Below are 25,873 nucleotides of genomic sequence, written 5' to 3' on the forward strand. Positions count from 1 at the left end.
TCTATTGCCTTGCACTGAGTCAAACAGGGCCTCTAAACACTCCTTCCCCCTACTCTTCTTTTCCTCTGAACTGTTTAGGCTCTAAACAGAGTGCCTATGTGGTGCTACACAAATCATTCTTTTGCCCTGTTAGCCCCTCTAGAACCAGATGCATCATTCTGCAATGCAGACTAGCCTATAAAACCCCAAAGGAGCGCGCACACTTCACGTCCTATGTAGGACTATATTTATAATGATCCTCTTGGATGCTCTAAGGCTATTCCTGGTGGGGAAAAGCTATTCAGCCTCACCACGAGTTGTACATCCTTTCTTGCTCTTTGAAATTGTATGTGATGGATGTATGGATAATTGCAGACTGCACCTTATTGCACCTCATTCCCAAATACGTGCTGAACAAAGACTTGGAAAGGTGAATGTTTTGTGTGTTATAGCAGTGAATTCTTAAAATCACAATGCTTGAGAGACAATAGGTCTGTAATAGTATATAACTCAACAGATTTAATTGTCGTCTTTTGATATGGTGTTAGTTGAATGTTGACCTACGGAGAATTTTTTCTGCAAACATTGAAGCCTGGCACGCTGTTGATGTAACCCACAGACAGATTATTTCCACTGCAGCAGGGATAAACGTGCTGTATGTCTGTTACTTAGCACCACTCGTTAGTGCTCACACCTATAAACTTGCCCGTAAAAGAGCAAGCAGGCCTTAAGAGTGACTTGACTGAAATGAGAAACCTTGAATGTTGTCCCAAGCTGTGGATTTTGGCTCTTGGGCTAGAGTAGGAGATTTCCAAGTGAGAAAGAGGCCGTGACATTTGAAAACAAACCAGAAACTGATTCCCAAGTGATTTAACGGGAGCGAGTGTTCTCTGCACGCCAGAATAGTGCTGGGTAAATCCTGGTGCAGAGAGCCTGTGCATGGGGGATCGTGCCTTGCTCAAACCATAGAGCCAGGCTTTGCGGGAGCTCTTTCCGCCCTCCTGTTTGGGGAGTGTGGCGCGGGCTGGCAGATCCATCCTCTGGTGATTAAGCAACTGAACTTGTTGGGGCTGCTGGAACGAAGCTGGGACAGCCAAGGGAAACAGCTACAGAATCTCCTGGTGGCTCTGAAGGTCAGGCAGTCCTTTCTGTCCAAAGGATGGGTTACTCTTCAGACAAGCAAAGCATTTGGTACCCTAAAATATGAGAATTGCTTGTTGGCCCTTACTCCCTGCAATTTAGGGGGCAGATTGCAGGGGAGCAGCATATGTGCCCAGCATGTTTTGAAAGGGAAAATGAGCACTTTGAAAAGACAAATCTCAGAGATGCCATTGGGTCTCTTGCTTTCAGCTGCTCTTGGGGAAAATATGACCTAAATTTTGGAGGTGACACCTACTGATTTTTGTCTGCTTATCTTAGAAGTGAGTTCTGAGGGACCCAATTTTTTAAAAACTGTTATATATATGCACATACATTGCTGGAATGCAAAGTGTAATTACAGTCTGGAAACTGGATCTGGCAATTTGTTTTCAAAGAGCACCCAAGTAACTAACAGGAGGTTCCAATCAATAGTGGTTTGTTAAAGCTTTTGCAAAAATCTCCTCTTAAAAAGTTAGGGCATTTAATCAAAACTTTGAGCTGTCTCCTACAAGAGATTTAACGAGGATTTGATAAATGAGAAATGATGTAAAGAAAAGCTTTAACTACAGAAGGGATGATTTGATGAGTATGATTAGAGGGCAGGGTCTAATCAGCCAGATCGCGGGGACCTGGTTACACTGTGTGCTCTGAAGTGGCTGTCATCAGAGGAGGTCAGTTAGCAGTGTCAGCAGGACTGTGGCAGAGAGCTGCTTCAGGCTGGTGGTAATCTTTTGATTACCATGCAAATAGGGAAAGGGAAAGCTGTGGGGCAGAACTGTTTCCAGTTAGTAAGTATTTGAAGTGAATCATTGATGTTCCTTAGCTGTTTTATTCAAGCTTATTTTAGCAGTTTTCTGTTCCCCTGACATAGTAAGAGCATAGCAGCCTTACTTGCTTTCAGTACAGTCTAGATTTACCCTCTTGTGAGTCTCAGTTCCTTTCTTTCCCCTATTTTCTTCCCCCTTCAGGGAAAATTTGGATGGACAATGTCCACTGTAATGGGAAGGAGACCACCCTGGCAGCATGCACTTCAAATGGCTGGGGAGTAACTGACTGCAAACACACCGAAGACGTGGGAGTGGTCTGCAGTGAAAAGAGAATCCCCGGCTTCAAGTTTGACAACTCATTGCTTAACCAAATAGAGGTAAACACTTAAAACTGCAAGCTGCTGATCAAGAGCCTTCTGCGGACAGGGATGTCTGCTACTATGCGTTGTAGGTTATCCCAGCTGCATGCTATGGTTAAAGCAAACTTTTGACAGTGGTCCTAGGTGCTGGCTAAAGATTCAACTTTCAGATTTCAATTTCAGCTGTTCAGAGCATTATATATATAATAAGAATTTCAAAGTTGTTTTTTTAATAGTGTAAAAATAAGTAAGGAGAAAACACATTACTCCTGTTCTGCAATCAATTTTCAACATTGAAAACTGTTTTTTTTTATATTTCTAAGAATGAATTTAGAGAGACAGGATGTGCGCTGTACTCGTAGACCTTACATCTAGGTGACTTTGTTGGTTTATAGTACCAAATTACTGAGTCGTCATTCCCCTGATGCCTGCCATTTGGTACTGGGAGCAATTTGGAGGTCTGTGGTATAACAGAGGGGTCAGCAGGTAGGGTTGGATTTGGAGGTGAATAGGGCCTAGAACCATGGCTTGAATTGGGTGGATTTATAAGGAGAGATAGAAAGATATTTTTGCACAGTTTGGCTGAGCAATGGTGAAGTAACCATGATAACTGTATGGAAATATTTGCGGGAATGGGGCATTAGTACTGGAAATGATGAAAGGAATTGATGAGAGGAAAACGTGGGTTGGTCACTGGGGGAAAGGTTCTGGATTGTGAGTGGGTGAGGCTGCTCGGCTGAGGTTGAGACTCTTGGGGAAACGACAGAAGCAAGATGCTTGAATCACCTTCCAGTGGACTTGTTAGATTTCTGCAGAATAAAGAGCTGGGCAAATACTGGGCTGGAAAGAAGTTGGGCTGAGCTCTTCAAAGAAGAAAAGAGTGCTTTTTTTTCCTTCAGCTTTTCAGGTTGGAAAGTATTTGTGGTGACTGAGCTAACATCTCCCTTGTTTCAGATGCTCTGGTGTTTCAGTATGTGAATTGAGTGGTTGCCCTTGGTCAAAATTTATCGAAAGAGCCTATGCAGTAACCACAGTCAAATCTTATTTTAAGCAGACAGGGAATCCAGGATGTATCACATATCACAGTGCGGTTTCCATGGCTGAATCTTGGCTTTGTTCATGATCTGAAACAATGGTTACAGCCGCCTTTATCACTTTAAAACAAAATTATTCTAGCAGTTGTTTCGTAGCCATTTAGAAAGGGTCTCCCAGCATTTTCTTCTACTAGATTTTTCCATTGGAGGTTAATGCAGTGCAGCATACTTGACAAGGGAAGATAACACGCTCAGGCAAACCTTTCATTGCCCTGCTGGGGGTTTAGGAAGAACACTGTATGGGTGGGCAGGCAGCATTCAGCCTTTCATGGAAGGCTTCCTTGGAAGGGTGCAGGTATAGGATGTGACAGCTAAAATTCTCTTCCCTGCCTTGACCTTGCTTCGCTTGGTTAAGGAGGGAAAGGAGGCTTTCCCGAGGGATCCCAAGCTGCCTCCAACAGCGGCACTGTTGTTGCTTGGGGAATGAGGCGAGATCATGGAACATCAGTGATGGCTTTGGCAGACGTGTGCTTCCCTAAAGCCACAGTGAATCCTCAAAACAGAGGCCTGGAAGAAAAGCTGCTTTAGTCTAGACGGAGGTCACTTCACTCTGAGATGCTTCAGATATTAATCACAAAAACTTTGGAGGGCTCTGCTTTTCCGTTAGCTAAGCATTGGAGTTTGACTAATGAGTTGAACACATTGGGTAATTGAGGGCTAGCTTGTGCTGGTGCTGTGTGGGTATGTAAACTTCACACATAAGTAAGATGAATTGTGAGACTGAAGCAGTTCATGTAGCAGAAGCCTGACTCATAAACAGGATCACTCAGGAGGAATAGGTGTGGGAGAAGTCATATTCCCCATGTCCTGGCAGCTCTTGGGAGCTATGTACGGATGAAGGCATCCGCTAACATGACAAGTAACAGCAATCACAGGAGCTGTGAAGGGGCACTGGTGAATGAAGACACTGAACTGCGGGGCGGCGGGGGGGAAGTAAAATAGAATAGCGGCTTTATTTTTAAGTACCTGCACTAAGCTGAGAACTGTCAACCTGGCTGTCCCTGTGACTTTGTCCTGGGGGTAGAAAATAGTGTTGCATTTTCTGGGCAGTGGCTGCTGTCACCCCCTGCTCGACATGCCTGTGTGTGCATGCTTCTCCCCTCCCTATCGCTACCTGAATTTTATGAAGAACTTAGTACCGTACTGTTGCTTCTACTCTGCAAAACCAAGCTGGTTTTTCTTATACCCCTATAAGATCACTAGCAACTGAAGGGTTCTTTTTCTGCTGATTTCATTGCGGCAGGATTAAGGCTAAAGGTGATGTGCTATAAATTTTTAAGATGCCATTGTGGAAGTACTTTTCAGTCACAGCTAGCTGTCAAATGTTTAAACTCTCTCCCCCTCTCTCAGCTTTCCTCCTCTTAATCTTTGCTTTATCTCATTAGCAGCTGGCGTGACATAGTTTGAGTCAAAGATGATGAGCAGGGTTACTCATAGGGTCATAAACTCCAAAACAGGGAGGTCAGAAGGCTTGTGTGAATGCAAGTTGAAAGTCTTTGCCCTCTCTAACATGCCTGGGAATTCTGCATATCATACTTCACATTCATCGGAGGAAACATCATCGTTTTGTAAGCTGCTGGGTTCTTTTTAGTCTGTAGCCCAAAGCTTGCCCGAGTGATGTTTTCTCTTTGGAATGAGACCGGGGGTTGAGGGACCTGGAATTTTCTGCTGAGCAGCAATGCTGTGGTCAGGTCTCTCCGCCAGTCCCACTGGCTTCAGCTATTGCACTGACGGAACTAAACCGGTACAATCCTACTGAGATTTCTAATGGAAGATATTTCAGTTTGCCCTTAAGCTGCTTTTAAAACCAGGCATTACTCAAAATAGGCCTGGCTTAAGATGATGCACGGAGCTTATGTATTCGATTGCACCTTCCAATGTTGCTTTCCCACACTACTTAGTAACAACTGTAATGATTCCCAGATGGATCTGACTGTTTGCAAACTGATGTTTTTACAGCCAGCAGATTAACAGGAGCGAGCGCTGACTTCGGTGTGTGTCCCTGTGTCGGGGTGTAAGCTGCAGCGGGGTAGGAGCAGCAGTTTTGGTCTGCTTTCCTGTTGCAAGCGTTCCGGGGAAATACATGCTTTGTGCAGCCTGGTTCACCCGTCGCCAAACGTGTGCCATCACACTTAGATTTCCCTTGCCTGTAATAGGGAGCTCTGTGTGTTCCCACTGCCAGGCACAGATGGACCATCTTAAATTCGTCATTTAGAAAGTGTCTTAAAGATGCTACAGTGCTAAGTTCTCTGGGGCTGCCAAGTGCTGCTAAGATTTAATGTGGAAAGCCAGTAGGTATAAGACAAAATCTGACTTCATTTTGATGGAACTCCAGCTCAGAGGGGCTGTGCAAATTGACATTTGCTCAAATCTGGCCTTGCTTCCTCAAATCTGACAGGCAGAGAGTTCACACTCTTTTAAAAGCAACACGATAGCCCTCGAGCTGAGTTTATTTTTATTGGACAACGTACATACCTCCATTTCCCAGTTTGGAAATGCTGCAGATAAGTAGTATAGGAAGAAATTTTCCATCACCATAAACCGCTTTGCTTATATACGTGTATGCTCAGACAGATCTTTTCCCATCTCAGCTCATATTTTGAGGGTTACGTCATATCTCTTCCTGTTCCTGAGCCTTTCCATTCCCTGCTCTGTTGGGAAGGGGCAGAGCCTGACCCTCGCTTCTGGTTGCTGGTCACAGGCCAAAGTGAAATATTTCAGTCTAGGGTGAGTGATGGAAGATCTGTGATAAGACGATGGGAGATGGGCAGGAAGAGGTTAACTCTCCTGACAGGACCAAGGTTGGAGCAGGTCTGAAATCCATCAGTCTCTTGCTAAAGGGCAGAGAAACTCCCATCGTTTTTGCTTGCTATTTTCCACAACTACTGCAGCTTTTAGCCTTGGGACTTGTTCAAAGGATTATTTCTTGGAGGGTGATGAATGTGCATAGCAGGAGAGCCCTTTCATGGGCTGCTGGCTGATCAGAATTAGCCTGATACCCCTTTAGCTTGGTGACTGTGTAAACACTGAAGGTTGCTCACCTTTTCAAAGCTAGGAGAGCGGTGTTTGTTCAATGCTGACGTGAGTGTAATGCCATTGAGTGAATTTTGCAGAGGGGCTTTTCCCCCTCCTCTTTAAAGTATGTAGACTAAATACGCAGGCAGCTTCTCATTAACGGAGAGAGCCGGGCTTGTGGTTTGACTTTTTTATTACTTGTTTGCCTCTAGGAGCATTAGGAGGGGGAACAGCAGGTTTGTATCCTGTTGGTATCATGTCCTCTCTCTTTCTGCAGACCCCAGCTCTGTGAGGGTAAGCTGCACACCCTGAAAGGGTTAAAAAAAATGCAGTAGCTGTGCTTGGAAGTGCTGCAAGTATGTAGCTGAGCATGGCTTAACCCAGTAGTTGTCTGTGAATGTAAAGGCTGCTTGCAGCTGTGTGGATGGTTGGGAACTCGAAGTTGGTGCTGAACCTGCTTGCTTCAGTCCTCCACGGAGGCATCTGCACATCCACTATGTTTGGGCCAAAGTTGTTGTTAAAATGACACCATTGTGTAACTTGGAGTTTGATTTTGCTTGCATTCCTTCTTTTTAAGCCACAGCCTGGAGTAAAAGCTCTGTTTTGTGTACTCCGATTCACATTAGTGGTTTGATGTACAACTTGGGTCTAACCATGATGGCAGAGCACGTTACCCACTTTACTTATAATGGTAACTCTTGTAGGCATTACAATGTGGCAGGCACATTGAGTGGTGTCTTGGGAGCTCAAAGGAAAAGTTTAATCATGTTGGTTTTAAATGCTCAAGGCATATCTGAGATCACAAAAACCACTTGCTGACTCTCTGATGGAGTTTGGGAGGAACAGACAGTAAGTGCTATAAATACACAAGCTGAACTGTAATAATTCAAGCTTTGTAAAATATAACAAGTGGAATCTGCTGCTTTAGGCAAAGATCTCTGAGCACGTGGGGCCCTGCGCTGCCTGTTTGCCCCAAGTAAGCCCTGTATCTGTCGTGCAGTGGGGCAGGGTGAGCCGGCAAGGGCCAGGTTGTAGGAGCTAAGTGACTCACCTGAAAGCACAGATAAGTGGAGGAAAAGAGCTGGGAGCAAAATCTGTGCATCTAGGCTGTCCTGAGCTGTGCTCCTCCTTCTCCTGGTATGCTACGGCAAAAGGTACGAAGAGCAGGATAAAATCAATGCAGAGGGTGCAGGATGACTGTTGGTGGTTTCTTGTCTAGCAGTTCACAAGTGTCTGAAAGTGGTCAGGTGGGTAGCGTGGACCTGCCTTAAGGTTTCTTTATACGGCGCCAAAGCCTGCAGTTTAAATGTGTGCACAGTCTCAAATGTTTTCTTAAGTCTTCGCAGGATGCCAGAAGCTCTGAAATCAAAATGATTGAACATGTGTTCACAAAACCATGAGCCGGGAATGCCGTCCCTGCTTTTTCAGACTGTACCTGTAGCCACTTTGTGTTGTCCAAATGCAGCACAGGCCCACCTGCGACTGCCTTACTGGATTGACCAACAATTTTAAGACCACAGTAACTAACTCCTACTCTTAATATATTTCTTAAATAAATGCACGATAGGTATTTTTTTCAACCTATTCCCCAAAACATCCTTAACAAAATATTTGTTGTCCACCCTCTTCCTCTATGGGTACACATGCAGGTTTCAAATAGGACATACTCTAAATATATCAAATTGCTGCAGCCATTACAAGTTCACAAATAGATCTGGTACCTGAGACTAGACTGTAGCTTTGGCCAGACGGTGGGCAGACAAGGTCTAGCTAAACATACCAGGCTGTGCTGCTATTTCCGTCCTCCTTTTCCCTTCTGGGTATATGTGAAGCATAAAAAATAAAAAAATCTCACTTCAGAGCCTAGTGCCTCAAAGGCTCTGGTTATGCCAGGTTAAAAGTGGGTTGAACTATATTGTCCAAGTTTCTTAACCAGTGGGAAAAGGTGCTGCTAAGTCCCGCTCAGGAGCTTTCCATTAAATTGGGGCTCTGTGGATGAGGCCATATAAAATGCTCCTGTGTGCTGAGCTGCTGGTGGCTGGAAGATATAAGGAGGAGAGGAGGACAGGGTCATTGTTTGTGCCTTGGCACACAGATAAATCTTCCTCTTCTCTAGCTTATTGCCGTGCAAATCGATGGAGACTCTCTCAGTACTGTGGGGAGTTGCAACTTAAGTCACCACCATCTCAGACTTGAGCTCTATGTCTTGAGGGTCCAGTTCTCAAGAATGTTTGACAATAAAATGTTTATTTGCCTGTTTGTTATGACAACAGTGTTATAATTTGTTTTGCTTTGATGTAAACGTTTACTTCTCTAAACATAAGCCCATGTGTAACACAAATGCTGATGCTTTGAAGGGGTCTTCAGCATCTCTTCTGGAGCTAACTCCAGACAAATATTAATTAAGCTGCTGTTGGGGAAAGCCACCGTGTTTCTTTAGTGCTATAATTTAAAGTGTGTGTGATAGTTTCTGACTGCTTGCCTCAATGGTTGGTTTGTGATGGCTTGTGGCGTGTCAGGGTGCTGGGTTTGCTGGGCGGAGAGCAGGGAGGTATGAGCTATGGAACTGGTAGGGCTGAGAAAGCAGCAAGGCTGATACTGGTTTGCTGCCGTTCCTCGGGGACAGTTAACATGTTTGTCTCCTTGCACTCACGTTATCTGGGGCCTGAGCAGCTGACAGCCATTGTGCTGGATGCAATACCTTTTCTCTGTTACAAAAAACAATGTTTAACTAATCCTGAGAACAGAATATGATCTTGTTTCCATGCAGAGGTCGGGTAGTAAATTTGGCTAGCTTGCAGCGCCTGATCCGATTTGCCATTAAAACAGCTCAGTAAAAAGGAAACGGAGAACGTAAAAACTTTGCTCGTCAAGAAACCCTCGGACCGTGATGCGCACAGAATGGAGCAGCATCCTATCCTAAGCTGAGCCTCGCACCCATGCCAAAACATCTCCAGGGTTCAGTGCTCCTGCCTTCTCTTGCTCGCTCCTGTCACCAGCGTTTCTTTTCTCTAGTGCTTTCCGTTAGCCTGCATTGCATTGACAATCAACAAGGCTCCCGCTGAAGCGTTTCACAGCTTAGCAAAGGCCTCGGCTTTTGTCATTTATAATCTGCACTGATTTGCTCCTGGACCCTAAATCCTGAACTGCGCTCTCATCCCTTATCCTTTTGTACTGCACAAACCCAGAACAAAAAGTGCTTGCGGCCCAATACAGCATAATGTTCCCAGGGGACTGCTGTCCCCCATAGGCAACCCATCTTTGTCGTGCAGCATCTATTTTACCATGTTTGTTTAACAGCTGGGACCTTGTTAGTGATTGAAGCGCAGCTCCAGATGTTTAAATCAAAACAGTTTCCAGCCATTCCTGTGTATGTAAAGAGAGCTTTTTAAAAAGTCACCTTCAGGGGAAAAGACTTGGTAGCTGAGACTTCAGTGGAAGTAAGCAAAGGGTTTAAATGCAGGAGAGAAGATGCCTCTGGGAGGAACAAAGTCCATGTGGAAAAATTTCATATTGTGTTCTTTATTGAAAAAAAAATCAATTTACTTCTTGTCCAAGTTGCATCTTTAATGTCTTGGTGTCTGGGAAACCGTGTAATCCTGGAGTTTCATTGTAAATGAAAAATGGTGATATGAATAGGTTTTTGCATCTAAGGGGCAGTGGGATACATTGGGCATAAGGAAGGAAGGAGCAGTTAGAGTGGATCACGGGGAATCTTAAAGCAGGAAAGCAACGAATATGGACTAGCCAGAGCCAGAGATAACACACAGGCTCCGTGCATTTGTTAAATTGAGGATTTGTGGTAAGAAATGTGCCTTTGCCTAAGCTGTCTGTACACTGACCTGGGGACCAGATAGCTGCCAGAGCTAGCACTGAATACCTCCCCTCCCCTGCTCTGCAGTCCTTAGCATCACTCATGGTAATGTTGTGGTTTTTTTTTTTTAAATATTTTAAAAAAAAGTAAAATACACAGAAGCTAAATTTCATTCCGGTTCCCTTTCTGCCTATATTTGAGTAGTTTCTCTGGCTGTAGGGGAGATGCAGACAGCCATAGCTGTTCAGACCCGCCTGTCCCATGTAGTTCTGGAGCTGGATTTTTAATGTCGTCACTGAGCGCGTGGGCGTGTGTTTGAAGTGAGTGTTGAGATGCTCTTCTGAAGAGCCCCTCTGAAATCCCAGCTGCTGTGGCTTGACCGGGAGCCTGTAATTCAGAACCAGGGTAGTGTCTGTAGTCTGTGAAGTAGCAGTCGTGTTTCTAGGAACGGGATCTGATCCTGTGCATCCTCAGGGCTGTTGCAAGAAGAAGGGGTATTGCTGAGCTCGGGCGGTGGAGGAGGACTCAAGCATGCTGTCCTGGGCATCATTGTTCAGCCAACACAAAACAGATGGCAAAAGGTGAAAGAAAACGTTATGAAAGTTGTGTCAGTTTTTGCAATCAGATCCGAAGCCATGGGGGAAGCATTTGGTTCAGAGAGTGGAAACAAAAGCAGCCGAGGCTCATGTGAAAACTTTCTGAGCCAGGAATCCTTTTGTGAAAGCTCAAAAACAAACCCCTTTCTTTTTGCTGTCTCTGGGCAGGCCCCAGCTTTCTGAAGCTGAGATTTTTGGTTTCGTAACAGTGCAGCATGTTGGCTTGTGGTGGGCTTTTGTGTCCGGGACTGAAGAGGAGCAGCAGTGCAGGTTTTGGATGTGGCTGTTGACGAGGAAAGGAGTGGGCTAGAGGGGAATATGGCCCCACCCAGAATAGTTTGACACTTTTTTTTCCCCTTGTTTTCATACTAATTTAGATTGTAGTAACGTTGGACATCCCAACCAAAATCCTGTCTTTGCTTTGGGCAAATATGGATGTGAAGCCCTTGCTGCGGAGGCTTTGTGATTCGGAGCATGTGAGATGGACTTAGCATTGCCTTCCCTTTGCAGAAGGGGCGAGGAAGTGCGAGCAAAAGGCTGGGAGGAGATGGGAAAGTGAGTTTGTGTGGCTAAAATCACCCAGGAGATCTGTGGCAGAACGGAGCAGGATCTCATCAGCCTCAGACCTCAGAGTTATTGTAGCTTCGGTCTGATTTTTATACCACTATATGCAGTAAGTGGCTCCAGTGAAAAGCAAGTTGATGTGGAAGCCAGAGCACTGAATCTAGGAATAGATGTACTACACTTCCTCCCCCTGCCCTCCATACACAGCTTTCTCTTGCTTTTTCTTTCTTCACACCTTTCAAGGCTAAGGAGGCTTAACTCAAGCAGGGGAAAAATGGCTCAGGATTTCTTATTGCTTCTGTGCTTGCTCCCTTAATGGAGTTCGTCTGTGCCAGAATGGATGTATTTGATGAAAGTGAAGCTGTGGCTTGATGAATGAGGTCAGTAGCGATGGAGCAGACCCACAAACTCCATGCATGGGGTCAGCAATGCAAGACACGCCATCCTCTGAACTAGCAGCGTTTTGGAGAGCAGAAAGCAAAGGCAAGAGCTGATTCAACCTCAAGTATGTGGGTGGGATTGTTTCATAAGCAAAGGAGAGGTTGGAGATCCAGGTCTGAATTATGGTAGTAGCTGCATTCTAAGACTGGGAGTTTGTGGAGGGAGGAGGAAAGGAAAAGGACTGGCACATACATCTCCACAGCTGTTGGCCTAAATAGGTGGAAATTGCGAAAGGCTAGCTGAGAAGGGGAGGACTATTATGCCTGAGCCATGAGAGTTAACTCTTTCTGAGTTTGGACTCTTCCCTCGCTTTGTGGCTAGAAATCCCCAGCAGCATTTTCCCGTGTATCAAGGGAGCTGAGCTGTGGGTTTGTGCAGGTTTCTCCCTCCCTCCCTGCTTTGTGTTCCTCAACCTCAGGCTGAGCAAACCATGTCCCATTGGCTTTGGGTCTTATTTCCATACCTATAATTTGGGGTGCAGTCAACACAGTTTTATTTCCTAGAGGCAGCGTTGCTCTTCGGTGAATGACTGCTTGGCTCCTGAAATATTGTTGGAAGGCTCTACTTTATGGTTGATACCTGAGGTGGGAGCCTGGCAGATGTGCATTCAGCTTCCGAGTTGTCTGCAGATACCTGCTTTGTAATCCTCAGATATCCTTCGGAGGATTTACCAGTCTACCTTGCAGCTTCAGCGTCTGGCTATAACGTGAGCATAAGTAAAGCTTTCAGAGATGAGGTTTCCTTGTTGATACGACAGCGCGTTGTAGGCGTTTGTCTCCACGTGTACATAAAGTATGGAGAGGGTGATTTAAAAGTCTGCTCTAGCTGTTAAGTATTGTTTGCTTCTGATTTTTCTGTGGACTCTGTTTTCACCATTAGCCCAGCTGCTCTACGCGTTGGGGTTGGAAGATAAAATATGTCTGCTGTTATTTGCGTTATTGAATACTCCCAGCGTAACAGCAACTCTGCAGTGAAAGGAAACCATTCAAATCTGCAAAGAGTCATTGGGAGAAAGCTCTTCGTGGTCCTTTCTCCTCGAGAAACCTATAGTATACTTATTTTGATCCTTTGTTCTTTAATCTTCCAATATAAAGCTGGGGTCTACAGAATGCGGAATTCTTCTTGGATGTTTTGCTGTTTGTTCAGACTCAGTGCAAACTCTCGAGTTACTATATCAATAATTCTCTGCTCTAAACCTACTCGGCAAGCAGAAAGGGGAATGGATATGGGTTGGTTTTGCTCTCAGACAGATCATGAAAATGTCATTGCGTGCTGGTCTGCTATAGCTATCTGAAGGTTGAAATACTCTTGAGGGAATGAAATGATGGCTTATTTCTCGCTAGTTTGCACACTTTTTTTTTTCTTCCTTGGCGAATACAGGAAAAAAACCATGATAAAAGAGTTGGATTCACTAAACAGTGTCCCAAGTTAGAGCAGGATTTCTTTCTTTGTCTGTGTCAACATCTCTGGGGGAAGAGAGATGTGTTGTGGGACCTCTGTACCAGAGCCTGCAGTGCCTGAGGCATCATGCTGACTCTGACAATGTTTTTTTTCAAGTCCAAGAGCAAGCCATTCAATTTACACTTTAATTTTGACTTCTGTAAAATGACCAGCAAGGACAACCCGGTCCAATCAGTTAGTAGAAAAGACATGCCCAAACACCTAGCCTGGAAGTAGGAAAGGCAGGCATCTCGAGTCCTAGACCGAGTCACGGGTACTGCGCTAGGTCAGGGCACTCCAGGATCCTTTACTGGGACTCCAGCATCGCCACTCCTGCACTGGTCAGAGCTCTTCTGGAAACAGACATAGCAACCTGGGTTTATTTGCTAAGCTGCTGAGCTAATTGCAAAAATAATAGGCAATTCATCAGGTCCCTAACAGCATTCCCAAGCTTTCCTCTTTTTTGAGAGTTTCTATTTTTTGCAGTTTTATGACTTCTCTCTTTCTCTGTTTCTGACTCAGTGGACTGGCTTCTTTCTTTGCCTGTTGCTCTGATACCATAAATCCCAGCAAAGGATTCTCAAATCCCTCCAGAGTTTTTGAACGTTAAAATATACCCTCTGGCTTGGAAAATCTGTGAGATACAGATGCTCAGAAGCTGCAGGAATACAGCAGGGAAGAATTGCTGCACGTTGCTCTGTTCAGGTGCTCTTTCCTCAGCATCTGTTATTGACAGCTGTCAGAGACAGGCTGCACATCTTTGTTTTCGTGCAACACAGCTCCTGCTAGGTTGGTGGAGTGGGAAAGAGGAAAAAAAAACCCAAATGCGAGTGCTTTAGTGCTAGAGGTTTGGCTGAGGTTCGCTGCTGCAGGAGGGATCTTCATGAGGGGCCTCAGAATACTTGGATGCGATTTCCTGCCCTTCTGATCTTTGGAGGAGCAGTTTGCTCTCTCTCTGCACCTTATTTCTCAGTCTGCAAAGATTTCTCCCATCCTTTGACTCCTCTCTTTACCTTGGAGGCTTTTCAGATTTGTCACCACCTTCCATCTCTGAAGACCTCTGATAGGGCAGTAGAGACAGCAGCGATGTATTAACGATGAGTAATAGGTGCAGCGTGGGAATAATGATTCCGCCGCTTTGCGGTGGAAGCATCAGGCAGATGTTTAACATCTGGAATGACACTCTGCACGATTCAAATGGGGCTAGCAACTGCCGTCATGTGGCTTGCTCTTAAAACACGGGCAGCTTGAACATCGTTCCTGAATGTGAAATCACACTTTGTTCGGAACGCTGCTCCTCTTCGTCATGCCGAGGACTGTCTGCAAAGCAAAATGGAAGTGGCTGTCAAGTGAAAACCATGTGTGGATTTTAGCACGTTGCTGATGTCAGGTCTAGTCAGGGAAAATGTTCCATTTCAGTTGCTTTAATATGCAGTAGGGCTGATACTGACATAACTACGTATAGCAAACGTACTTTGGGTTTTGTATAGGGTGGATATATCCTACAGTCACTGGAAAAACTCACTTAGACTGTCTCATCCACTTTCTCAGCTGTCAATGCAAATTTCCTCCTTAGTTTCTATCTTTTCATGTGCTTTTCCAGTGCAATTTTAAGCTTTGGTGCTCTGTCCTTTGGGTATATATCCTGCAGTCACTGATGGAAAAACTCACTTAGACTGTCTCATCCACTTTCTCAGCTGTCAGTGCAAATTTCCTCCTTAGTTTCTATCTTTTCATGTGCTTTTCCAGTGCAATTTTAAGCTTTGGTGCTCTGTCCTTTGGGTTAATCCTTCTTTTAATAGGCTTTTATTAAAAACACTTAGATCTTCAGCGGTCAAAGCTTTTTCCAAATGGATTTAAGGCTTCAATTACCTTTTGTTTCCTGGTGAAGAAACTACGGCGAGGTAGAGGGAGCAGAGAAACAAGGTGCTCTCTCAGGCAGCACTGGCCTGTAGCTCCAGGTAAACACGCTTTCTCCATCAGGTGAAGAGCTGGAAACATTTCATAAACTGTACCAGGGGAAAGAAGTGAGTTGCAGGCTTTGGAAGCCAGCCTGGGGAGGCCTTCAATGCACAGAGGCTCTGGTACTTTTCTGACAGCACGTAGTCAAAAGCTATGCAGTATTTCAAGAGAGTCTGCCAAATTTGTATTGCAAATGGACTTCCCAGACTGCACAGGAGGTGTACAAGTTTGTTCTTGCATTGGACCCTTTGAGCACCTCAGATGTAACAAACTTGAATATCATTGTGGTTATTTTTTTTCTTCTTGAGGGCTACGAGATCTTTCAAAATGTAAGCCCAAACTGTAAACCTTGTATGAGTAACGCTATCCTACTGGGTAAATCACAAGGTCCTGTTTTCTAGGGTCCAGCCGAGTTGCTGGAGGACTGAATTCCTGAAGGTGAAAGGAGGAATCGGTGATCTGGTTTGCTGTAAAACTGGGTGGTAAATGTAGAGAACAAAAAAAAAAAAAGGAGGGGTGGGGGGAAGAAGAAAAGAGAAGGGAGGAAAAAAAGCCTTAAGTGACTTGCCCAAGGTGATGTGGGCAGAGCAGTAGCAGAGCTGTGGCTGAGGAGGAGATGCCTGCCCCTGTCCCTGCCCCAGCAGGCTCTTTCTCTGCAGTTGGTTTCCATTTGTCCAGGGTCTGTTAGTTGCATCAGTGTTGATGAAGCATCTGGAGAATGGATGCGCCACGTGTAATTTGCAGGACTCTGCATGTCCTACTGTGATCTCCCTGACTTCAGTACATCTGTGTGCCGCCGCTCGGTAACCAGAGGCCTGTGTCTCTTTAAAGCTCTGGGCATTTTTCTTTTCCAAGTGATTGAATTTGAGCAAGAGGAGGATTCCTCAGTTCTGATGTAACTGTTAGCAGAACCACGTGGTCTTATACATTTTTGACAAGAAAAGGTCTTCTGGAAACAGGTTATAAAATTTTCAGTAGCTCTTTTGTAATTGCTTGCCACAGCGGATTTTTTTTTTCCAGTCAGCCTTTGCTTTTGGGCTTGGGTCCCTGCAAGGTTGGTTTGTGCAGTGCCCTCACGTAGGCTCCAAATGTGAAATCCATTCATCCTTCATGACTCATTTGCTGTCCCAAGTAACGCTTCAGCCGGAGGAGGAACTCAGCTTGGGGAAGCGGTGAAATACCGATGTCAGCACTTTGGGATCCCAGCTTTCATGGCAATTGCCCAGGCCGGGTGAGGAAGGGATGCTCGGTTGCTTGATGAGAGCCCCAACGTCCTTCCCTACCAGGGCTTCCACTTCCCTGCACCCTGCCAGCATTAAGGTGGTCCTAGCAAAGCTGAGCTTGGTTCACTTCCATAGTAGCTGAGATTAAATTAAGGTCACTGTGCTTCGAGACAAGCACTTCAATGAATATAAGTAACATAGGAGATTTGTTACTTAACCATTTGTAAAATAATGCCTTTATTTAATGAGGAAATCATCCTCTTTCTCAGGATGGAGGATGGATTTGCACAAGGTGGAAAGGTTTGCTTCCCTATTGTGTCTTTTCCCAAACAACTCTTCCTTTCTGCCTCCCTCTGTTCACCCGTAACCCTGAACAGAACTGGGTTTTGTTGCCCAACTTGAAGCTACACAACCAGCTTCCTTGCAAGCCAGCGTCATTTGTGTTTCTTTTATGCTTACAGAACATGAACATCCAGGTGGAAGATATAAGGATCCGTGCCATCCTTGCTACCTACCGCAAGCGAGTGCCTGTCACAGAGGGTTATGTGGAGGTGAAAGACGAAGGGACCTGGAAGCAGATTTGCGACAAGCACTGGACCATGAAAAATTCCCGAGTTGTCTGTGGCATGTTTGGATTTCCGAGTGAGAGGAAATACAACACCAACGTCTACAAGTAAGAGCAGAGCTTTGTGTGAGACACAAGCATGTTTCTTTGAACACTTGGGGCCTTGTTCAAAAATGCAAATTGTCAAATGACACTGGAGACCATAAGGCAGAAAAACCTCCAACTGCTTCATTCCTTCAGATCAGATTTTCCTTCTGTGTAAATATTTGAAATGTCAAGCATTTCCTTGTGCAGACAGGGGAGTTGTTTGATCCTCACCGTTCTGGCTGAAGACTTAGTGCAGTATCAATTGTAGTATTTGATAGGTCCTATAATAGGAGATGTAGATGGTTGGCCCAAGAAATCTTTTTGTTTTTCTCCCTCCCCAGGCTAGCTATAGGATAGCCATTTCCTTCACCAGTGATAGGGTTTTTTTTTTCTTGCAGCTGATGGGTTTACTGGGAGAGTGTGATTGGTTTGTTCACATGCATGCATCCCCTGCACACAACACAGAACCTAACTGCTTACCCCATCCCTCTGCAGAAAGCCAGCTGTAGGATCAGATCTGGTATGTGCTGAAAGCTCCAACCCAGTAATCTTCGAATAAAACAGGCCTTTGTTGTGCTCCGTTGCCCAGGTTCCCCCTTCCTGCTACTGCATGCAATTCCTGGTCTCACACCTCTCATGACATGTTTACCAGCTGCTTTGGCTCTCGTGGGGGCTCACCATCCATGGTTTATGGGTGTCCAGCTGCCAAATCACCCACAGAGGAACAGTCTGCCCAGGGGACTATTTCCCAGTAACCCTCCCACTGTTGTTAACTCCAGTTCAGTATCTTTGGCACTGGCAATTCCTCAGGGTCCTAGGCTGGAAGAGCTGCCAGCCATCTCCAGCTGTATGACTTGCTCTGTCTGTGAAAGCCTGTTCTGAGCTGAGTTGAGTGCTGAGCTAAAAATAGTAGTAGTGCATCCATGGTACTCCTCCCAACATTGCTTCTGCCTGTGCATCTGTGATGGTGCTTGTAGAAGGATGCAGTTTGGGGCAGTTGTGATTTTGGTGCTGCTTTTTCTTCCTGTAATTGTAGATTGCTTTAAAAATGAGGGAAGAAAACAGTGATCCGTAGGGAGAATGTTGTATCTTCCAGAGCTGCAAGCTGATCGGTTTAGGCTGCGTTTCCTGTTTCTTGAAAGCCAGGAGCCCTGGTCGTTTTTGTTGTCATTGCTTCAGCTTGCATTTTGTCACCAGCCTTCATCACAGAAGTGGTTCTTCCTACACTGTTCCCTAGAAATAACACCCTAAAGCAAATGCCAAATAGTTTAAGTGAAATTCTCTCGTTTCTTTCCTACACTGTGACCTATGGAGTAGGAAAGCGTCAACTGCTTAGGGGAGAACTGGATTCTCCAGGCCGGAGTTGTGGTTTTCCTGCCTGCTCCTTTTGGCCTGTGCGTTTGCTGTTTCTGAAAGCTCCCTCTGGAACTGGCTGGCCACGTTTCATTTCTTTCATTAGCAAGATCGTGATCAATTGAAGAGGTCCTTGGGTTGGAATAGCGTAAAGCCACATCGCAGCACAAAGAATATAAAATAAATAACCCAACTTAAATTCTGTTTTCGGGCTTCCCAGGAAGATGAGTAGTGAATTAATAATTGCTACCAGGCGGTCTCATGTTTTGCCCTGGACACCGGTTAGAGGAGCATTTGCTCTTATCAGCACAGCATGTCTCCCTCAAACTCATCTCTCAGATTCCCATCTCCTGCATCAGAGCAGGAAGGCGGAATAACTTACCTCTAGTAAGGCAAAGTAGATGATTCCCCCCCCCCCAACTTCTCAGTTGTGGTGTTTCCAAGAAAAGCATTAACTTTAGCAGCTGGAGCCATCTGCCTTAAATAAAAGGGTGCTTGGTAATTGTCCTGTCTCTTGCAATAGTACACGTAGAGATGGAAAAACTGAGGCGCAGTTGTTCAGCATGATATTCAGCAGTGTTGAAAATCCCATTGACCAGAGCTGGGGTTATGACTATGCAGTGCTTACAAATACCAGGCTTAGAGATCTCTGCTACTGAGCCAGACAGATTGCTTAAGTACCCTCAGTGCCCTAATCCCTCCCTCACCTTTGCTTGGTTTTGGCAAGCAGTAACAGCCTCCTGGGCTTCTGCACCCACAGAAGGGTATTTTGAAAAATACGCTGAATATTATCACAGGTTTGAAGAAGATGGGTCGTCATTTTGTTGGAGGGGAAGAGATTTGTAAAACTTTGTCAAGTAGACAGTTTTGTTTGGTTGGCATAGTTTAAAAAGCTGTGTTCTTTCTTGGGGCATTTGCCTTTGTGCTTTGTGTTACTGGCACATTCATCGTGTACAACCAGCATTGCTGGTAACCTTGCTGGTGAGGGAAACCTCCCAGTTCTGGGCTGGGAACTTCGCAAGTGACCTTTGCATCTGCTCACCTGGGCCATGAAAGCACTGCTCTCTGCTTTGTCCCACACACTTTCTGGTCGCATTGTCTCGGAGAGGGAAGAGTTCATCTCTGGCTCATCACTTGAACCAAATCTTCCCTCTGTGTGAGTGTGAATCCTCAGAAATGTTCTTTTCATTTCTCAGGCTTTGCTCTCCCTGATTTGTAAATACCATTCTCCCAAGAGCAGATCCTTTCCCCTTCCTGCTCTGCAGCTGGGAGATGGGCTGGCATCAGGTTTCTGCTGGCCGGGGCTGCGAGTGCCCCCTTCCCACATCCCCACCAGTCCCACTCCCCACAGACTACAGCTTTGCATGCTGAGCTAGCTGATACTCTGCTCTGCTTCTGCACAATGGTGGGAGGTGAAATCATTTGCAGATGGATCTCGCTTGAAAGAAAACAACTTAGTTCATTGTTGTCCCGGTGCCAGGGTTTTTTTCCTGAATGTAACTTAGACTCTGCGGTTGACAGCACGATTTATGTTAGGAAATGAAACAAATCTCAATGTTGTTTCCATGTTCTTGTTCATTCTTCAAAGTGATTTTATATAGGCACTGCTTGTTAACTCCTCCCAATTCCTGCTCTGGTTGAGAAAGCAGAGTAGAATTAAATGCATTTTGCTGATGGGGAGAGTAGAAGTTAGTGACTGGAGATACGTAAGGCAGAGGAATGGACCTGGTGCCTTCTCGAGGCCTTACAGCTTTGTGATTTGTCAAAGAAATAGATGGAGGAGCTCAGCAGTTCCAGGATACTTCGTTCAGTGTCAGTCCAAACAGCATCTCCCAGTTTAACCAGTCTGCTTATAGCATGATAGATCTGGTCAGATGTGTAGGGCACTTAATCACTTCTATGCCTATCGTAGAAATCCTCGTGGTTTGGGTTCTCCGTAGCAAAGCCAGGATCTTAAGGGCTTTGGCAGAAGGTGGCAGGTCTGACTTCTCTTCTGCCTCCCTGGGGCTGATGGCAACAAACTTGTTAACTTCAGTAAATGCTTGAACGATTTCTCAAGGGTAGAAACTTTTTGCTTGCACCCCTGAAGAGGACTTCACCAGCTTCTGTTCAGTGTGTTTGAGGTGAATTTTCCTGGCGTGTACGTGTGTAGTGATTTGTTTTCTGCTCCCTGAGTCCTCTCAGATGCGTTCTTAAGTAGCAAGGTTTCTTTAATTAAACCCTCAGCTGCTTCCCACAGCCCTTAGGCTTAACCTGTGTTTTTGTTTAAAGCTTATGTGATGAAGGTCCATCCTTCCTCACTAGCAGAAATACCTGGACTCCAACTTGACCTAGACTTGACTAACCTCTCAGAGCATGACTGTTCGCTCACACCTCTGCTCTGAGCAGCATTGCTCTTGGCTTATGCCAAGGCCAGCGAGAGATGAGCTGCACCCGTTCTATGTTAAAAAAGTAAACAACAAGAATGCCCTGAGTTTCAATCTGTAAAGATTGTCTGTATTCTACTTTTTTTTATGTATTCAGTCTGGGGAAATGGTAAATAACAAGAATGCCCTGAGTTTCAATCTGTGAAGATTGTCTGTATTCTACTTTTTTTTTATGTATTCAGTCTGGGGAAATGCATGACTGTTCGCTCACACCTCTGCTCTGAGCAGCATTGCTCTTGGCTTATGCCAAGGCCAGCGAGAGATGAGCTGCACCCGTTCTATGTTAAAAAAGTAAACAACAAGAATGCCCTGAGTTTCAATCTGTAAAGATTGTCTGTATTCTACTTTTTTTTATGTATTCAGTCTGGGGAAATGAGGTGGGGCTTTCTCTGGCTATTTCTCCCCAGCCTACCAAGGGCTGTTAATGCCAACCAGATGTTAATGCCTCATGAAATTTCCAGGATGAGGTCATTGTTTGCTATTATAAGGCATCCCCATAATTACTTCTCTAAGACGGGCTGTGTTTCTTGTCTGCTTTGGAGTTCATGGAGCTCTCGCACATGTCTGCGGAGGGCCCTCAGTGAAAATATTCCTTTAAGTTCTCGCTTCCATACTGAGCACACAGACTGGAAGGGTGGTGGGGCAGAGCCCGCTCGTGCTAGGAGAGGCTGGAGTGGTGTCAGGGGATGCAGGCACCTCCAGATGCTTTCCAGTGTATAAAGTACGTCTGAATCTGCTCCGTTGCTCTGCAGTCCAAGAGAGCAGTTAATGTTCAAGTGGGACCTTGGTGCTGAGCTCCAGCAGCCCAAGGGCAGAAGTTTTTGTGGCTTTTTGGTAGACATGTAGTATCCTGGGTAGTTTAATTAAAAGGAAGAAAAATCTTCAAGGTTTGGTCCAAATTGAAGCAGATGCTCTGGCTGAGAAGTGGCTGGCACTTTCTTTCTGCCTGCATCCTCCCTGTTTTTACTTTATTTAAATTTTTATTCCCCCTTCCTATTTCCCATTCATTTTCTGTTGATTCAGGGTCCCTGATAGCTCTGGTTTGACAGACTTAGACTTTGACAGCTGATGTTTTACCCACAGGACAGGCAGGTTGCCTGTCGCTGCTCCGTAGGATAGATCTCAGCCCTGCCCCATCCTCCATCCTTTCCAGCACAGCATTTACTCCCCATCATGTGATGCAATTGCATCTCTATCTCCAGCCTGGCTGTATTTGGCCCTAACCTCAACCCAGAGAAATCTAGTTCCAGAAAGGATTAGTCAGTGGCCATGAGCCATATGAGCATAGACAACTGCTGAGTTTGTCAGCAAAGCTTAGCAAGCAGAAGGGGAGAAGACAGTCCCCAAAAGCATCTGAGACTGTGCAAATTAGCCTGTATGGGACCACCAAAGGGCATCAGCTGGGAAACCCTTGACCTGTCCAGTTTAGTTTCAAACCAACAACCTATGAAAGGCTCTTTGTCCCTTTGCCAGATCCTGTTTGGGCTGTCTATCCTGCAGCGATGTGCTACAGTTAATCAGAATTGGTGCCCTTTCTCCCAGCAAGTTCCACCCACCTTGCTATGCCACTTATCGCAGCTAATCCTTGGATCGCCAGGGCTGCACGGCAGCTAGTCCTGGAGTAAGGAGCAGCACAGGGATCTTGCAAAGCCACGTCAAGATCACAGCAGGGCATTGGCTCCTCTATGCCTTGACTTTTTTTTAACTTAACTTCTAATGTCTCCCTTTTGATAATGATCCGACCTATATTTTTATTTCATTGACTATTTTAGCTCTCATACAGTCATCCGACTGCCTTGCAATGCAGTTAGGATGAAGCTGGATTACTTTCTTTTCTCGTTTATCACACGTGCCCCTTCCCCCTTAGGAGTCCCTGGAGCACCTCCAGGCAAGTACTACAATTTGGGAGCAAGAAGCAGAAACTGCTGCCAACCTCCTCTGCTGTGAACATGTCATCAAGGGAATCGCTCTTGCTCTCGGAAATTGCTTTCAGGCTCACAGTTGTTAACACTGCAGCTTTGAGAGAAGCCGGAGAGCCGTGGCTTTTTCCCAGTCTGCCATCTTCTCACAGCTGAGAGGTGATGGCCAGCAAAGAGAAAAGCTCATTTACAGGAGAGGTCTTTTTGGAGGCCTCTCCAGTCCCAACTCACCAGCATTATTTGCACAGGCCCTGTTTGTACGCTGCCTTTTGAGTTAACTGATCTCTGACCCCTACGTAATGTAGGGATCTCTATTATGTGTCTCTCCTTGGAGTGCATAATTGTTGCTGTAGCTGCACTGTTGATTCACACTCTGACCTTTAGCTTAAGGAGATGACCTATTTACTCCCAAGCGACACCTTAACAGAGAGTCATTGTGTGTGTGAATGGATCAGCCTTCAAATAATGCTATTCAATCCTCATTTTATTTCAAGGTGTTTTTTTCCCAAATGTAGCCACATCGGTGCAGTTTTTATGGATTCCTGACTTCTATTTCCCTGTTCCTTTTTTATTCCTTTAAGGATGTTTGCCAGCAGAAGGAAGCAGCATTACTGGGCGTACTCAATGGACTGCAGTGGGAATGAGGCTCATATCTCCAGCTGCAAACTGGGCAATCACCTCAATGTGGATCCAGAGAAGAACGCAACGTGTGAGAACGGGATGCCTGCAGTAGTCAGCTGTGTTCCCGGACGTGCCTTTGCCCCCAGCAGCCACAGTGGCTTCCGAAAAGCCTTCAGGCAGGAGGTGAGCAGGGAGCAAACACAACCTGTCAAGTAGGAAAAGCCTGGGGGTGTAACTATTCACCACCACTTATCAGCTGTAGGGCCTGAACATGTGTACACCCATAGCCACAAACCAGCCTGTTGTGCAAATGTCCTCTCTTTGTACTCGTTTCTCACTGCAAGCCCAGCTAAGTTTCTCTCCTCGCAAATACCCGGTACCTTGCCTCCGTCTACAGGCTCAGAAAGGTGGGAGACTGGCTCGCCACTGCAGCTGGCAAGACTGGGACCAAGTAGTAAGAAAATACATTTGTCACGTTTCTGTTTGAGCTGTTCTGTTTAAGCCAATTGAATGTGTGCCCAGTTGCTGCCGGGCTTTGCTGTTTCACAGTCACTTAAATACTGCTGCTTAAATTCCTGTAGAGGTATGAGGCAAATAAGCTGGCATTTCCGCTACCCCTGTGTCTTCTGCAAAGAAATGCCCTGAGAAACTGGGAAAACATGGCCTACAGGAAAGGCTGAAAAAGCTGTGTTTGCTTAATCTAGCAAGGAGAGGGCTGACTGTAGCATAAAAATTCTAAGATATGCAAAAGGCTGTTATAAAATGACCCTGGAGTCGGCTGTTCTCAGTATCAGTGGGGTGACTGAATATGAAAGAACAGCTTAACTTGCAGCTAACATGGTTTAGGTTGATGCTAAGGGAGATTTTCTGGCTGTAAGGTATGTGCAGTCTTAGGATACAGGGGGGGATCTCAGGGTCTGGAGACCCTTAATACTGGGTTCGTGGGGTTTTTCTGGGATTGGCTTTTTTTGCAGGGTGTATTAGGTGCTGTGGATCTTGCCTATAGGCTGTAGCCTGCATCCCCCAGCCCTATACCTTGGTGACTTTAGGAGTGGGCTTTCTCTTGACACCTGAGAAGACCCCAGACAACACCTCCAGACACTGCTGTGGTGGGGATAGCGCAGTCCTGTCCGTGGTTTGCTTGCCTGGAGTCCAGGCGCGTCTCTGCACGAGAGCTTGCAGGATCTAGGCCTCAAAGGTGAAAGGTCTTGTAAATCATTACTAATCTTCTGAGCCATGCGCACTGCCAAGTAATTCTTTAAGCCTTTGTGTAGGCTTTGGATGTCCTTCGTGTGACCTCAGCCTGGAGAACTGTACATGCTCCCAGTTTTAAAAGTTGAGGTTTTTTTGGTCTCAGGCTCTGCACAATTCGCGTGGTGTTCCCGTATCTAAGGCTCAGCTCCCACCACAACAACACATCTCTTGGGTGCAGCAGCAATTGGCAGATCTCTCTGCTTGGTACTGGGGGAAGTTGTAAGCGATGTATAGTTGGTGACTAATAGTAATATAAGAAGAGAAACTAATGGAACTGGACCTGCGACTCGGCTGTGTATTTCTGACTGCGATCTGCCAGATCACTTGTTCCACGAGTCGTAACTGCAGCAGACAGGTTTTACGTGGCTTGAGTTCTGCGTTGGTCTCCTTGGTTAACCCAGGACCCCTCTCTGGAGATCCATGTAGCAAATGAATCCATCTAGCGGCTGAAGCACAGGCAGCAAGTGGATGAGAGCCGTGCACTAGCTGGCTCCATGCGATTCCCAAGCCTCCGATAAGGCTCCCAAGAGATATGGTATGAGAACTGGGTTGTTGCATGTCCAGCCTCTCCTGTGTGCAGCAGCACTCTTCTGCAGAACTGCTTGTGTGAAAAAGGGTCCTGAATCCAAACGCTAAAACTGCAGAGAACTGAGATGTCTCTTTTCATTCTCTGCCCTCGTACAGGGACATGAAAAACATATGTCTATGCATGCCATAAGTCTTAGCAGATAAAGATAAAGCACTTTTAGCCTTTTGTATTATGTGATGGTGGTTCTAAGGTGCCTCGGGGTAATACTTTTTGGGCCACAACTTACCTGCTGCCACATGCCATAAATAGGAGCTCTAAAGAAAGGATGCTTCGTTCCTCAGCACTGGTAACACCGCTTCTGTCTGTGTCTTCCAGCAACCACTGGTGAGGCTGAAAGGGGGAGCCAACACTGGCGAAGGACGAGTTGAAGTGCTGAAAAACGGGGAGTGGGGAACGGTTTGCGACGATAACTGGAACCTGGTGTCGGCCAGCGTGGTGTGCCGAGAGCTGGGCTTCGGGAGTGCCAAGGAAGCAATAACGGGAGCAAGGCTCGGGCAAGGTAAGAGTAATGAGAGCTCCAGGGACGGTTGGTGCCTTGTCCACCTCTGAGGACCCTCTCATGATTCAGGGCAGAGTGTGTTTTTACTGGGATGTTTGTTTTGGGGACCAGGAATTTATTCTCTACCCTTAATAAGTCTCTTGAGTCCAGGAGCTTGAGACTGAAC

At 45.7% G+C, this 25,873-nt stretch overlaps 1 protein-coding gene across 1 annotated transcript in view; it reads left to right on the forward strand.

Moving 5' to 3' along the window:
* Positions 1–25,873, forward strand: part of LOXL2 (lysyl oxidase-like 2) — a 41,852-nt gene that overhangs the window by 781 nt on the left and 15,198 nt on the right. The window contains exons 2-5 of the mRNA XM_009694542.1: positions 2,088–2,263; positions 16,856–17,067; positions 23,326–23,548; positions 25,524–25,707. Of these exons, the coding sequence (XP_009692844.1) occupies positions 2,088–2,263; positions 16,856–17,067; positions 23,326–23,548; positions 25,524–25,707 (795 nt within the window). The remainder of the gene's footprint in view (positions 1–2,087; positions 2,264–16,855; positions 17,068–23,325; positions 23,549–25,523; positions 25,708–25,873) is intronic.

Source organism: Cariama cristata, unplaced genomic scaffold, assembly GCF_000690535.1.
Source record: "Cariama cristata isolate BGI_N322 unplaced genomic scaffold, ASM69053v1 scaffold5602, whole genome shotgun sequence".
Classification (NCBI taxonomy): Eukaryota; Metazoa; Chordata; class Aves; order Cariamiformes; family Cariamidae; genus Cariama; species Cariama cristata.